The sequence below is a fragment of the Thamnophis elegans genome, chromosome 16, assembly GCF_009769535.1.
Source record: "Thamnophis elegans isolate rThaEle1 chromosome 16, rThaEle1.pri, whole genome shotgun sequence".
In the NCBI taxonomy this organism is placed as follows: Eukaryota; Metazoa; Chordata; class Lepidosauria; order Squamata; family Colubridae; genus Thamnophis; species Thamnophis elegans.
This window is the reverse complement of record NC_045556.1, coordinates 33,962,267-33,975,899: the sequence shown is the minus strand read 5'-3', so window position 1 is coordinate 33,975,899 and position 13,633 is coordinate 33,962,267. Positions and strand designations below refer to the sequence as shown.

General features: G+C 49.9%; 1 protein-coding gene across 5 annotated transcripts in view; it reads left to right on the top strand.

Annotated features, from left to right (window-relative positions):
- The window catches only part of TSC1 (TSC complex subunit 1), a 41,578-nt gene extending 30,331 nt beyond the window's left edge, over window positions 1–11,247 (top strand). For all 5 annotated transcript variants that reach the window (XM_032232705.1, XM_032232702.1, XM_032232703.1 and 2 more), the window contains exons 18-23: window positions 591–773; window positions 2,052–2,162; window positions 3,397–3,519; window positions 4,966–5,153; window positions 6,094–6,252; window positions 7,580–11,247. In XM_032232705.1, the coding sequence (XP_032088596.1) occupies window positions 591–773; window positions 2,052–2,162; window positions 3,397–3,519; window positions 4,966–5,153; window positions 6,094–6,252; window positions 7,580–8,123 (1,308 nt within the window). In that variant the 3' untranslated portion in view covers window positions 8,124–11,247. The remainder of the gene's footprint in view (window positions 1–590; window positions 774–2,051; window positions 2,163–3,396; window positions 3,520–4,965; window positions 5,154–6,093; window positions 6,253–7,579) is intronic.
- The last annotated feature ends 2,386 nt before the right edge of the window (window positions 11,248–13,633 follow it).

Below are 13,633 nucleotides of genomic sequence, written 5' to 3'. Positions count from 1 at the left end.
CGCTCCGAAATATAAGAAGCACCGAGCTTTTGGGGAGGAAAACAAGAGGAAAAAAATCTGCCTCTGCCTCCAGCAATTTGCCTCCTTGCAGCAGGGGAGGCAGAAGCCAAAGGGTAGCGGCCGGTGGGTGGGCGGGGATACATTCTGTGTATGAGACGCACCCAAATTTTCACCCTCTTTTGTGGGGGGGGGGGGTGCATCTTATACTCCAAAAAATATCTTCTTTCTTTTCTTTTCTTTTCTTCCTTCCTTCCTTCCTTCCTTCCTTCCTTTCTTTCTTTCTTTCTTTCTTTCTTTCTTTTTATCTATCTATCTATCTATCTATCTATCTATCTATCTATCTCTGTTTTTCATCTATCTTTCATCTATCCTATCTATCCATCCATCCATCTATCACTATTTTTCATGCATCCTATCCATCCATCCATCGTATCTTGAGGTGGCAATAGATAAATTTGATGGATAAACAAACCAGGGTCTTGCAGAGTTCTGCTCCAAATAGACAAATAAATTGTTTCCTTTCGAATAAGACCAAGAGTGGGCCAAGGCAGGGCACGACCTTTGACTTCCAACTTCTCCCTCTGAAACAGAAAGACCAACTGCGCCTCCAGGAGAAGGACATCCAGACCTTGAAGCTCAGCCTCCAGAAGGAGCAGGACAAACACCGCCTCTTCCAGGAAGAATGCGATGGCATGGTGGCTCAGCTCCACAGTCAGATCCGACAGCTCCAGCACGAGCGGGAGGAGTATTATAACCAGAGCCAAGAGCTGAAGGTAAGAATCCTAGCTGGGACCTTCACAGGGTGGGTTTCTCAGAGGATTCCTTCCACCCTTATCCCCTGCCAAAAAAACCCAAATCCTGCAGCCATCTTTTCTTTTGGATCTTTGGCCTGCCACACTTTCTATTATTCGGCTATGCCATTTCTATGGTGGGAAAATGGGAGGAGGGAATTGTACGGAGTTAGATGATAGGTAGCCATAACAACATTCTTTCTGGAAAGCCAAGGTCATCCTTTCTCTTTGCACCTCTGCATCTGACTGGAATTGGATGGGAGGAACTGCCAGCATGGCAGTGGGAGATTGGACCATGTGATGGGCTTGTCAAGATCTTGAACTGGGTGGGAGAAACCAGGAAGCTTTCAGATTCGGGTTTTCCCAGATGTGCCAACATGGCTCTCTTCATAAATTGGAACTTTGAGGATTACTTTGCCTTGGACTCTGATTTAATTTTGGATGCTATTTGGAACCCTGACATTAACCCAAATCTGAAACAGATTCACCCCATTAGATTCATCCCAGTTTGGTCTAGTGCTTAGGCCCCCAAGCCAGAAAGCAAGAAATCGCGAGTTCAAGTCCCTCCTTAGGAAAAACAGCTGTGGGTGTCTTTGGGCCAATTGCCAGGAAAAGGTGAGTTCTAGTTCTGCCTTAGGCCTGAAAGCCGACTGAGGCAATCTCCAGGAGACTGAGAATTCTAGTCCCACCTTAGGCATGAAAGCTGCCTGGTTGACTTCGGGACTTCGCTCTCAACCCAAGTCACCTCACAGGGTTGTTTTTTTTAATGGGGGGGAAATAGGACGAAAGAGTAGAGTGTGCATTTGCCTTCTTGAACTTTATTCTAAAAATAATAAAGGCTGGATATAGACATGGTGGCTCAGTGGCTAAGACGCTGAGCTTGTCGATCAGAAAGGTCGGCGGTTCGAATCCCTAGCGCCGCATAACGGAGTGAGCTCCCGTGACTTGTCCCAGCCTCTGCCAACCTAGCAGTTCAAAAGCAGGTAAAAAATGCAAGTAGAAAAATAGGGACCATCTTTGGTGGGAAGGAAACAGCCTTCCGTGCGCCTTCGGCGTTGAGTCCTGCCAGCCGCATGACCACGGAGACGTCTTTGGACAGCGCTGGCTCTTCAGCTTTGAAACGGAGATGAGCACTGCCCCCTAGAGTCGGGAATGACTAGCACAGATGTGTGAGGGGAACCTTTAGCTTTATAGACGATTCAATTATGATTGGTATCCTTGCGTAAACTGGACGAATGGATGTTTTTATGGCTTGACTAGACCAAACTGGAAGACTGCTCCAACGTCATCCGGGATTTGCGGTCCGAGCTGAAAAAATCCAACAACAAGGTGTGCCACACAGCACTGCTGCTGAGCCAAGTTTCACAAAAGGTAAAAGAGCCCGGGCTGGTTTCTGCTTTTACGCTCAGGAGCTCAAGGCAGCGTAATTCCCATGGGGGGGGGGGGGGGAGAGGGTGGCTAATTATTCTCTGCACACCCTTGAAAACACGCAAACAAATAGTAATCCATGCACCAGGTTGTATGCCTCGGTAAGGCCACCCTTGGAATATTACATCCAGGTTTGGTTGCCACGATATAAAAAAAGATGCCGAGACTTTATAAAGAGCTCAAAGAAGAGCCACAAAGATGATTAGCAGGCAGGCTGGAGGCTGAAACCTATAAAGAACGGTTGCTGGAATTGGCTAAGTCAATAGGTAGCCATAACAACATTCTTTCTGGAAAGTCAAGGTCATTCTTTCTCTTTGCACCTGACCCATGCAAAGAGAAGGACTGTGGGGCGACGCCGAAACATGATAGGGGTGTCAGTGGCTGCCCCAGAGAGCAGGAGGTGGTTGTGGCCCGCCAGTGGCAGCAGAGTCGGATAGTGAGGAGGTTGGGGAGGAGCATGGGACAGTCCTGGAGTCTGGGGAAGGCTCGGACAAGGGATCTGTGTCGGAGGCAGAGAGGGGGCCGAGGCCTTCTGGCAGTGATCAGGTGCCTACGGAACTAGACAGCAGTGAGGCAGAGGAACAGCTGGAGCCTGTTCCCAGTGTGCGCATGCGCAGAGCTGCCAGACTAAAAGAACAGCTAAGAAATCAGGGTCAACTTGGGAGTAAAGTCACAGGTGGAAGGTGATTGGCCCCTCCTATAGGAAATAAAAGAGGAGCAAAGAGGGATGGGGCTTTTACAGGAAAAAATTCGTTCATTCATTCGTTAGATTCGTTTCAGGAGTGTGAAGATCTGTCCGTGAATCTCGGAGACTCTGTGCCCAGCCCATTTGAAAAATATTTACATGGCAGCTTTCCAAGTTAGATGAGGTCTGTGGTCATAAATACTCCTTTGAAAGACTGTTTGTCAGGCCTTTGCTGAATGCGAATGAGAGGAATTCACATTCGTTTAATAAAAGGGGTTTTGTCGGGACCAGGGCTCTGCCTCCTGCTTTTTGGGGAAGCCTGGGTCAGAACAGGGGGTCAGGTTATTCTCCAAAGCACCTGAAGGCAGGGCAAGAAGAGACGGATGGAAGCTTATCAGAGAGAGAAGCAGCCTAGAGCTAAGGAGGAATTTCCTGACCAATCAGTGGAACGGCTTCAGAAAGATGCCTCTCAATATTTTCTCCTCCATCCAGCTTTCCAACAGCGAGTCCGTCCAACAGCAGATGGAATTCTTGAACAGGCAACTGCTGGTGCTCGGAGAAGTGAACGAGCTCTACCTGGAGCAGCTTCAGAACAAGCATGCCGACACCACGAAGGTTACTTTCTTTGACTTTGGTTACCGAGCTGCCACACGTCTTTCTTCCTTTCCTTTTGCTCCCCCCCCTCCCCTCCGGTGTCAAATCCAGCCATCCTCTCGTGCCTTGGGCCAAGCTGAAGTTCACCATCTCTTAGGCAAAAACACAAAAAAGACGCAGAGACTCTAAGAAAGAGTGCAGAGAAGAGAGGGAAAGAGGATAAGGGAGGGCTGGAGGCTGGAATGTACGAAGAACAGTGGCAGGAATTGGGTTTGTCTGGTCTGAGCAAAAGAAGGACTTGGGGGGGGGCATGTTAGCCGTCTTCCAATATTTGAAGGGCTATCCTAGAGAAGAGGGGGTCAAGCTATTCTCCAAAGCATCTGAGAGCAGGACAAGAAGCAATGGGTGGAAACTAATCAAGGAGAGAAGCTAAGAGCTAAGGATGCATTTCCTGACAGTTGGAACAATTAATCAGTGGAATGACTTGCCTCCAGAAGTTGTGAATGCTCCAACACTGGAAGTCTTTACAAAGATGTTGGACAACCATTTGTCTGAAGTGGTGTAGGGTTTCCTGCCTGTGCAGGGGGTTGGACTAGAAGACCCCCAAGGCCCTTCCAACTCTGTTATTCTATTCTATTTTCTCCAGTTCTTTTTTCTGCCATTGTGCTGTCTCCAGGCCACATCCACTATTCCTACTTTTTTTTGGTCTTGTCTTATCGGCAATTGTTAAATCTGTGGTGTTATGTGCCTGTTGGAATTCTAAACTCCCTGAGCATTTGAGCTGCTGCTGCTGCTGCTGCTTCTTCTTCTTCTTCTTCTTCTTCTTCTTCTTCTTCTTCTTCTTCTTCGTCTTCTTCGTCTTCTTCATCTTCATCTCCTCCTCCTCCTCCTCCTCCTTCACTTCCTCATTCCTCTTTCTCATATCTGTCGTCTTCTTCTTCACCTCCTTCTTCTTCTCCTCCTTCTTCTACTCCTCCTTCTTCTACTCCTCCTCCTCCTCCTCCTTCCTCTTTCTCATATCTGTCGTCATCTTCTTCACCACCACCACCACCTCCTCCTCCTCCTCCTCCTCCTCCTCCTCCTCCTCCTCCTCCTCCTCCTTCTCCTCCCTCTTCTGGACAGCCAATTATCCAGAACGCTATAGGATAGTGATGGCAAACACTTTTGGCACCGAGTGCCCGAAGTGCTCCAGCGTACGAGTGCATACGCTGGAGCACTGGAAACATGCATGCGCCGGCTACCTGGTCTTTGGGTTTCTAACACACGCATGTGCACTGGCCAGTTGGTCTTTGTGTGCTCCAGCGCGCCAGAAACCCAAAGACCTCCTGCTTAAAAAGAGTTCGACTACGACCTCCCAGGTCCCTTCCAACCTGTTCTATATTTTGGACCCAGCTACTGTTCTCCTTCCCTTGGGAGGTCCCTCCCGATGCTGAGTTTCTCTCTCCTTTTCCTCCTCTTCCTCTCCAGGAAGTGGAGAACATGCAGACGGCCTTCCGGAAGGAGCTGGAGAGAGCCAAATCCTGCCTCCTCCTCCAGAGTCAGCAAGTGGAAGCCTCTCAGAACCGGATTGCGGAACTGGAATCCCAGCTGACCAAGAAGGATCACCTGTTCCTGGAGCAGAAGAAGTACTTGGAGGACGTCAAAGCCCAAGCCAGGTTGCCTTGATGGTTGTCCTCTTTTGCTTCGCTCTGCAGGGAGCCCTAAGCTAAGCTTAGAAAGTGTTAGGCGCCTGGGGCGCTTGGTGCTCTCTGAGCTTGGTGGTTCTTCCTGAAGGTGTCTCATTACCCAACTAGGTAACATCAGTGCTAGAAGGTGAATGGGGATAGTGGAGAGGAAGGAAGAGGAGTGTGGGGTCCTTGGTGCTCTCTGAGCTTGGTGGTTTTCCTGCAGCCATTTCATTACCCAACTAGGTAACACCATCAGTGCTAGAAGGTGAATGGGGATAGTGGAGAGGAAGGGAGTGTGGGGTGCTTGGTGCTTAGTGGTTTTGGTTGCAGGCGTTTTGTGGCCCAACTAGGTAACATCATCAGTGTTAGAAAGGAGTGGGGATTGCAAGGAGGAAGAGAAAGAAGGAGGACTTTGGGATCCATTCATCGTCCCCCTGTGGCCTTACTCCCAAGTCGACCCCTGTTCTTTAGCTGTTCCCTTCCTCTGGCAGCTCTGTGCATGCGCACACTGGGAACAGGCTCCAGCTGTTCTTCTGCCTCACTGATGTCTGACTCGGAAGACAGCTGATAACTGTCAGATGGCCCTGGCCCCCTCTCTGCCTCCGACAGAGAGCCCTCATCAGAGCCTTCCCCAGACTCCAGGACTGGCCCATCTTCCTCCCCAACCTCCTCACTGGCCGAATTCACTGTCAGTTCCACTGGTGGGCCATAACATAGACTCGGCAGAAGTGATGTGGCCCGGTCCCCTACATTTTCCAGGATGGCCTGCGGGCCAGATCCGACCACATGTGGCCCTCGTGCCTTGTATTTGACACCCCTGCTATAGTGTGAGATCTTCCATACCAGTGTCGAATTCCTTGTGCGTCTATTCAGGTAAAGTGTTCCACCCCCTTCGGTTCGGTTCACGGCGTCGTCTTGTCCGTTGCAGGGACCAGTTGCAGGCGGTCGAGCACCAGCACAGAGTGCAGAAACAAATCACGCGGACTTTTGAACTGGAGATATTACGCCTGTACAGTTGCCTGGATAGCGACCGGTTGCAGAAGAAACAGGAGGACAAAATGGAAACGGCAGAAATGGCCGAAGAAAGGTAAGCTTTTGTTAAAACGGGACAAAATTCGCTAGACCAAATTTACAGGCAATTTATAGACGTCAGCCTCTTCCCCTCGACAATCTAGGTCCTCGTTTGACCGACCGTGGAAGGATGGAAGGCTGAGTCAATATTGAGCCTGGTCAGGATCGAACTGCCACGGGGGCGCAATGGTCAGAGTGCAGTACTGCAGGCTACTTCAGCTGCCTGCCGGCTGCCTCCAGTTTGGCAGATCGAATCTCACCAGGCTCATGGTTGACTCAGCCTTCCGCCCTTCCGAGGTGGGTCAAATGAGGAGCCCGATTGATGGGGGTGAAAGGCTGAAAATCGCTTAGAGGAGGCTGTAAAAGGACTGTGAAGCGGTATATAAGTGTTTATTGCTGTTGCTGGCTCTGTGGGCAGTTTGCCTGGAATACTACACTCTAACCACTGCACCACCACAGTTCGGAAGGATGGAAGGCTGAGGAAGGGATGAAGGAAGGGAAGAAAGAAAGATGGGAGGAAGGAAATAAGGGAGGGTGGGAGAAAAGGAGGAAGGAAGGAAGAGCAATAGCACTTATATACAGCTTCACAGTGCTTTTACAGCCCTCTCTAAGCAGCTTACACAGTCAGCCTCTTGCCCCCAACAATCTGGGTCCTTATTTTACCCACCTCGGAAGGACGGAAGGCTGAGGGAGGGAGGGAAAAAAGGAAGGAGGAAGGAAGGAAGAGCAATAGCACTTATATACAGCTTCACAGTGCTTTTACAGCCCTCTCTAAGCGGCTTACACAGTCAGCCTCTTGCCCCCAACAATCTGGGTCCTTATTTTACCCACCTCGGAAGGATGGAAGGCTGAGGGAGGGAGGAAGGAAAGAAGGGAGGGAGGGAGAAAAAGAAGGCAGGGAGGGAGGAAAGAAGGAAGGAAAAGTAATAGCACTTATATACCACTTCACCTCTCTAAGCAGTTTACAGAGTCAGCTTCTTGCCCCCCAAACAATCTGGGTCCTCATTTTACCCACCTCGGAAGGATTGGAAGGCTGAGGGAGGGAGGGCGGAAGGAAAGAAGGAATGGAGAGAGAAAAGGGAGGGAGGGAGGGCAATAGCACTTATAGGCCGCTTCACAGTACTTTTACAGCCCTCTCTAAGCGGTTTACAGAGTCAGCCTCTTGCCCCCCCCCCCCCCCCCAAACAATCTGGGTCCTCGTTTTACCCACCTCGGAAGGATGGGAGGCTGAGTCAACCTGGAGCCGGTCAGGATCGAACTCTTGCAGAGGGCAGAGTTTATCCTGCAATACTGCATTCTAACCACTGCGCCCTCCTCACCCCACTGCTTCTCCTTCCCCACAGGCCCTCGGTCAATGAAGGTCTGTGTCACCCGGTTGCTGGATGTGGCGATGAAATGCTGGACAGAAACGGAGAGACCAGTTTTGCCGGCTCCCAGGCTCACAATAGCACCAGCAGCAGCAGCAGCAGCAGCAGCAGTAAAGGCAACAGCAGTGGATCCAGTCCGGAAAAGACCGTCGGCGAACGAGGCGGACAATTCAACAGCTGCTGGGAGGCCTCTGCACGCCAGGAGCCGCCTTCCAGCCGCAGCCGACTGACTGTGGGTTCCTTCCCGAGTTCGGAGAGCTTCCTGGGCATGAAAGCGCGCGAACTCTTCCGCAACAAGAGCGAGAGCCAGTGCGACAATGACCAGGCGGCCATTCAGAGCCTGTGCGGCACGCTGAAGACTGAATTGTGCAAAGGGCCCCCCGGCCTAGAAACCGGAGGGGGCTCCCTACCCCCTTCTCCGGGTCCCGCAGAAACCACGCCCTCTCCCCGAAATCAAGAAAGCAGCATCGAATCGCTGCATATAATGGACTACAACGAATCCCATCACGGTCACAGCTAAACCGGGAGAGAGAGAGAGAGAGAGAGAGAGAGAGAGAGAGCGGCGGGGGACGGGAAAAAGAAAAAGGAAAATCAGTGTTAACTTTTCTCATAATCTCAGCCTCCGGGAGAGGGAGAGGCACGCAGGGGCACATGTGGTTTTAACTCCAAAGCTTTCCCGTTTTCGTTCTAGGCCCGTGGAATTCCCATCACGGGAACGGGACCTGGTTTTGTTTCGTTCGGGGCGGGTTGGAACTTGGCTGAGCGAATATCCGGGCGGATGCCAGATCTGGAAAGGAGCTCTCTGCCCTCTTTTGATGCGTTTTCTCCCTTCTTCCCCCCCCCCCCCCTACTTCTTCCTTCACTTGGGGTGGTGATGGCTGAAGGTGTTCGACTCCCTTTTGCCTCCCACCGAACGAATTTTTGTGCAATAGGTTAGCTGGCGGATCGGGAAAGGGGGTAGGGGAATGTTTGCGTGCTTGCTCTGAAGGACTGTGCCCCCCCCACTCCCCACCCCCCCCAGTCCTCAATCAGGGTTGGTAGCCATCTTGCCCCCCCCCACCCCCTTTCGCAGGTGACAGTTCTCCTCCCAAAGTAATTTTCTTTTTTTTAAATAAAATAAAAGAACCCTCCGATATCCTCGTGAGCACGCTGGACTTTGCTCCGATATTTCAAATCCTACCTTTAGGATTCCAATCGCCTTCCCTTTTAAAACAACCACCTCCCCCTCCCTCCCCAAAAATCGGCTTATCTCCCCCCGTGGATAGGAATTTTTTGGGGGTGGGGGGAAGCCGCCCCGCCAGAGTCCCCACACAAATCTCAAAGCATTATTTCTTTCGATACTTTTATTCTCTTTAGCTGTGTGCGTGTTTCTCTCTAGTCGGATAAGCTGGTAATGACCCCCCGACTTGAGTTTTGTTAAGTGAAAAAGGAAGGAGGAGGCATCCTTCCCATGATGGTTGAGTGTTTTATAACAGCAGCAGGTGGAAATTTATGGCGGAAACCACAAGGGGGGGGGAATCAGCTCTCTCCCCACCGCCTGTCCTGTGCTCCCCTTTCCCCGCGTCCCCTCAAAGCGAGAAGCATCTCCTTCGCTGGTTTTGTGTTCCACCTGCACCCAAAATGAGGTTTCTCCTTCCTTTTTTATATATAACCCAGTTTCTTACAAGAGGCTTACCATCTCTGGCTGGCCACCAGCCAAGGCTGGAACGCCAAAACCCGTCGGTCTGAAGCCCTTCTGGTTTTCTCCGGATTTGAACCTTCCGTTGGGGACTGGGTGTGCGCATGGATGAGACCTGTGACCATTTCCCCCACCGCCCCCATCCTCAAAACCTTCAGAAGGAGATCCTTGGCAAGCCAGCCTTGTGGTTCTTGGAGACAGATGGCGCTTCGAAGGCTTAAATGTCGTCCCCCCCTTTCCCCGTTTGCGTTGTGTCTCTTTCACGAGGACGTCCTTCACTTTGGCGGGAGGGAACACCTTGATTCTTAAAAACCACACAAGGGCATCTTCTCCGCCCCTTCCGCTTCTGAATATTTTCTACCCCTTTTCGGGCACAAAACCAGCCCTGGGGGAGCTCTGTTTCGTCCGAGAAAGCTGCTAAGGTTCCCCCACTCCCCGCTCCCCCAAAATCGCCACACCTCGCTTTTCCTCCAGTGGTCCTTCGTACATTTCTTAAACCAAACCTTTTCTTTTCTCTCTCTGGACCCTAAGCAGACGGCGAGTTTAAATCGCTGCTTTTTTGAACGGAGGGGGGGGGGAAAATCACGGCAAGCGTGCAATGGGGTGGAATGAGGGCGATGTTTGGCTGAGTGTCAGGGGAAAATGGTGAACTTGCCTTGTTTCTATCTGATGTATGGATGGGCTGAAGGCATGTGGCTGATGGGGGCTGTAGTCTTGTCCCAAGTATGAGCTCGGAGGGTTATAAGCGGTTGCTGTTTGGGGGGGGGGAATGCTGATGTCTGTGGTTGAAGCCCTCCCCATTCCCTACAGCAGGGCTCCTTCAAATTTGGCCACTATTAAGACTTCTGGACTTTCCAACTCCCCAGCCAGCCATTCTGGAAGTTGAAGAGGTCCACAAGCTTTTAAAAAACGGCCAGGTTTGGAGACCCCTGCCCCGAAGGAAGAGAATGAGTTTATTCCCCCTCTTCTACTCCCTTCAAATGGATTTAAAGCCGGTCCTTGGCATATCAACTGCAGTCCTTTGGGTTCTGCAGAGCTGATCCCCAACCTTTTCCCAGCCCAACCAAATCGCTTCCCCCAACCTCTTTATTCTGCGGGTGTTCGAACTGGAATAGCCCCCCTCTTTTGTGAACATTTTGGCAGGGTCCTTTCCCACCTGAAGGCTTGTAGATTTCAACTCCCCAAATTCCCCAGCCAGCCATGCTGAGGAATTCTGGAAGTTGGAGACCCCTGATTTACACCCTCTCACTCTGGGGCATCGATGGATTTTCAGATCCCATCCAAGTCACTGATAGAGGCTGACTTTTTAACTTCCTTATCCCTTTGGGGGAGAGGGCTCTTTCCACCACCCCACCACCCCCTCAAGGGCACCCAACCTTATTTCTCTGTTTAGCTATCCGGATTTGGAAATATCTTCAGGAAGGAAGCTTGCTCTGTTTTTTTTTTTTCTTCCCCCATGCCGACCGTCCCAATCTCGATTGGAAAGGGATCAAAATAATCCCATCTTTTCTCCCCCCCCCCCTTCGTGGGTAGGACCAATTCCTTGGTTTGGTTGGTTTTGCGCAAATGGCAAATCCGCGATGAATTTGGGTGGGATTGTTCCCAGCCAGGCTACAACAAAGATGGCACAAATCCTTCTCCTCCTCCTCCTCCTTTGAATCATGGATGTAGCGTACATAATGGAAGTATTTGGGTTTTTTGGGGGGTGGGAGAGGTATTTTTTTCCCTCTCTCTTTCTTGCCATTTTGGGAAGGGAGGGGGAAGAAAGGTTCCCGTTAGCGAAGCTGAAAATAATCCTTGCCTTTCCCCCCCCCCTCTCCTTTTCTTCAAGAAAAAAAAATCTCTGATCGCTTTTACTTAAATCTTTAAAAAAAGAGAGAGAAGAAAAAAGAAAAAAAAAACCAAGCTGTGTATAAAAAGCAAACATTTTCCTGCCTTCCCTCTCTTTGTAAGCATGATTTTTTTTAAAAAAAAAATGACTTTTTTGTTCTTCTTAAAAAGGGAGGAGAGGGTTAAAAAAACAATGCCACAGCGATGATGAAGTGATGCTACGAAATGGTACAATCGAAAAAAAAGAAAAAGAAAGAACGAAACGAAAAGACATTTCACAAGCAAAACTGAACCGAGGGTGTTTGGCTGACTAGAATGTTCTAATACATCAAGGCAGTTGCTTGTGTTTAACTGTGAACAAATTAAAAATATATATATTGTTTTTCATTCACCTTGGGGGTCGAGAGGTCTTTCTTTTCCTCCCCCCTCCTCCCCTTCAGAATAAATCTACTACTTGGAAGCCATCGGGTGAAAACGGTGCAAAAACCTGCCAAAAAAGCAGGCTGTTTTCTGGGCAGTTTTCTGACTGTTTTTTTTTTTGGGGGGGGGGGGGATTTTCCAACCATTTTTGGGGCATTTTCAGGCCATTTTTTGTGTTGTCTTCCTACCGTTTTTGGGGGGGCCGTTTTCCAACTGTTTTTGGGACTTTTCAGGCCAGTTTTGGGGCTGTTTTCCTACCATTTTTTGGGCTGTTTTCCTACCGTTTTCCAACTGTTTTTGGGATGTTTTCAGGCCAGTTTTGGGGCTGTTTTCCAACAGTTTTTCCAACCATTTTGGGACATTTCCCTACCATTTTTTGGCTGTTTTCCGATTGTTTTTGGGACGTTTTCAGGCCAGTTTGGGGCTGTTTTCCAACCGTTTTTGGGACATTTTCCTACCATTTTTTGGCTGTTTTCCAACCGTTTTTGGGACGTTTTCAGGCCAGTTTTGGGGCTGTTTTCCAACTGTTTTTCCAACCGTTTTTGGGACATTTTCAGGCCAGTTTTGGGGCTGTATTCCTACCATTTTTTGGGCCATTTTCCAACCGTTTTGGGGCTGTTTCAGGCTGTTTTGGGGGCGGTTTTCCTACTGTTTTTGGGGCAGTTTCCCAACCATTTTGGCGCCATTTTCAGGCCAGATTTGGGGCCATTTTCAGGTTGTCTTTTGGGGCATTTTCCTACCGTTTTTGGGGCCGTTTTTCAGGCTGTTTTTGGCTCTGAAAACAGCTGAAAACTGGCCTGAAAAAGGCCCCAAAAACAGGCATGTGTGCAGTGGCAAGCTGGTCTTTGGGTTTTCGGCATTCTGGCACGCGCATGCACGGATGTTTTGGTTTGGGCACTCGGTGCCGAAAAGGTTCGCCATCACTGGGCTAGTCGTTCCAGACTGTCAGTGGGAAAAGACTCTTAGGAAAAGGACTTCCAAAAATAATAATAAGAGAATCAAACCCTTTGGAGCAGAATGGTATAAGGTCTGCTGCCTTGAGGGGGGGCCTGGACTAGAAGACCTCTGAGGTCCCTTCCACAGCCTTAGGATTCTTCGTTCTGTGTTCTGGTTCACAAGATCCATCACAAAACAGTCACAAAACCCAAAACTTCAGCAGGCCTGGGGTTATACACCGAATGGAGAGAGGGAAAAGAAATATTTTTTCCGCGGCTTCAAATTTCCCTGGGAGAAACTTGTTCCGGGTGGGTATCTCGAGCAGGGGTTGGAGCCTTAAACACTCAAAGAGCCACAAAGGTCCTAACCGGAAGCCCCTCCCCCCATTCAATTCTGGAGACAACCAGAAGTCCGGTTCCCCCCCAGCATAGAGTCTCCACCTAGCACGGCGTCCTTTTTCCTCTACCTGTCCTAAAGGAAAGCTCTATCAATTGTGGAGCCGACCAGTGACAGGGAGCCGCAGCAGAAGGCCGAAAGAGCCACATGCGGCTCCAGAGAAATGTAATTTCGCAATTGGTGTCTGAAAGACTAAAACTTATAAAGAACAGTTGCAGGAACTGGCTTATGTCCAGTTTGATGAAAAGGAGGACTATGGGTGATGTAATGAAAGCGTTCCAGTGTTTGAGGGGCTGCCCCAAAGAAGAGGGAGTCAAGCTATCCTCCAAGGCACCTGAGGGCAGGACAAGAAGCAATGGGTGGAAACTAATCAAGGAGAGATTCAACCTAGAACTGAGGAGAAACTGACAGAACAAATCAGTGGAACAACTTGCCTCCAGAAGTTGTGAATGTTCCAACACTGGAAGTTTTTAAGAAGATGCCGGATAGCCATTTGTCTGAAGTGGTGTAGGGTTTCCTGCCTGATCAGGGGGTTGGACTAGAAGACCTCCAAGGCCCCTTCGGTCTGTTGTGCTTCTGCTTAATCCAGTTCAGAATGACACTTCTGCATTAGAGGCCATCCTCCATTTATGGCTGTCCATCTTCAATTACTGTAGCGCTGGGAAACGTGACGTTATTCACACAACTGTTTGCATCCCATTCCCACAACCCCGTGATCCCAATTTGGATACGTGGCAAGCTTCGTGTATTTGTGACCATTTGCGGTGGGC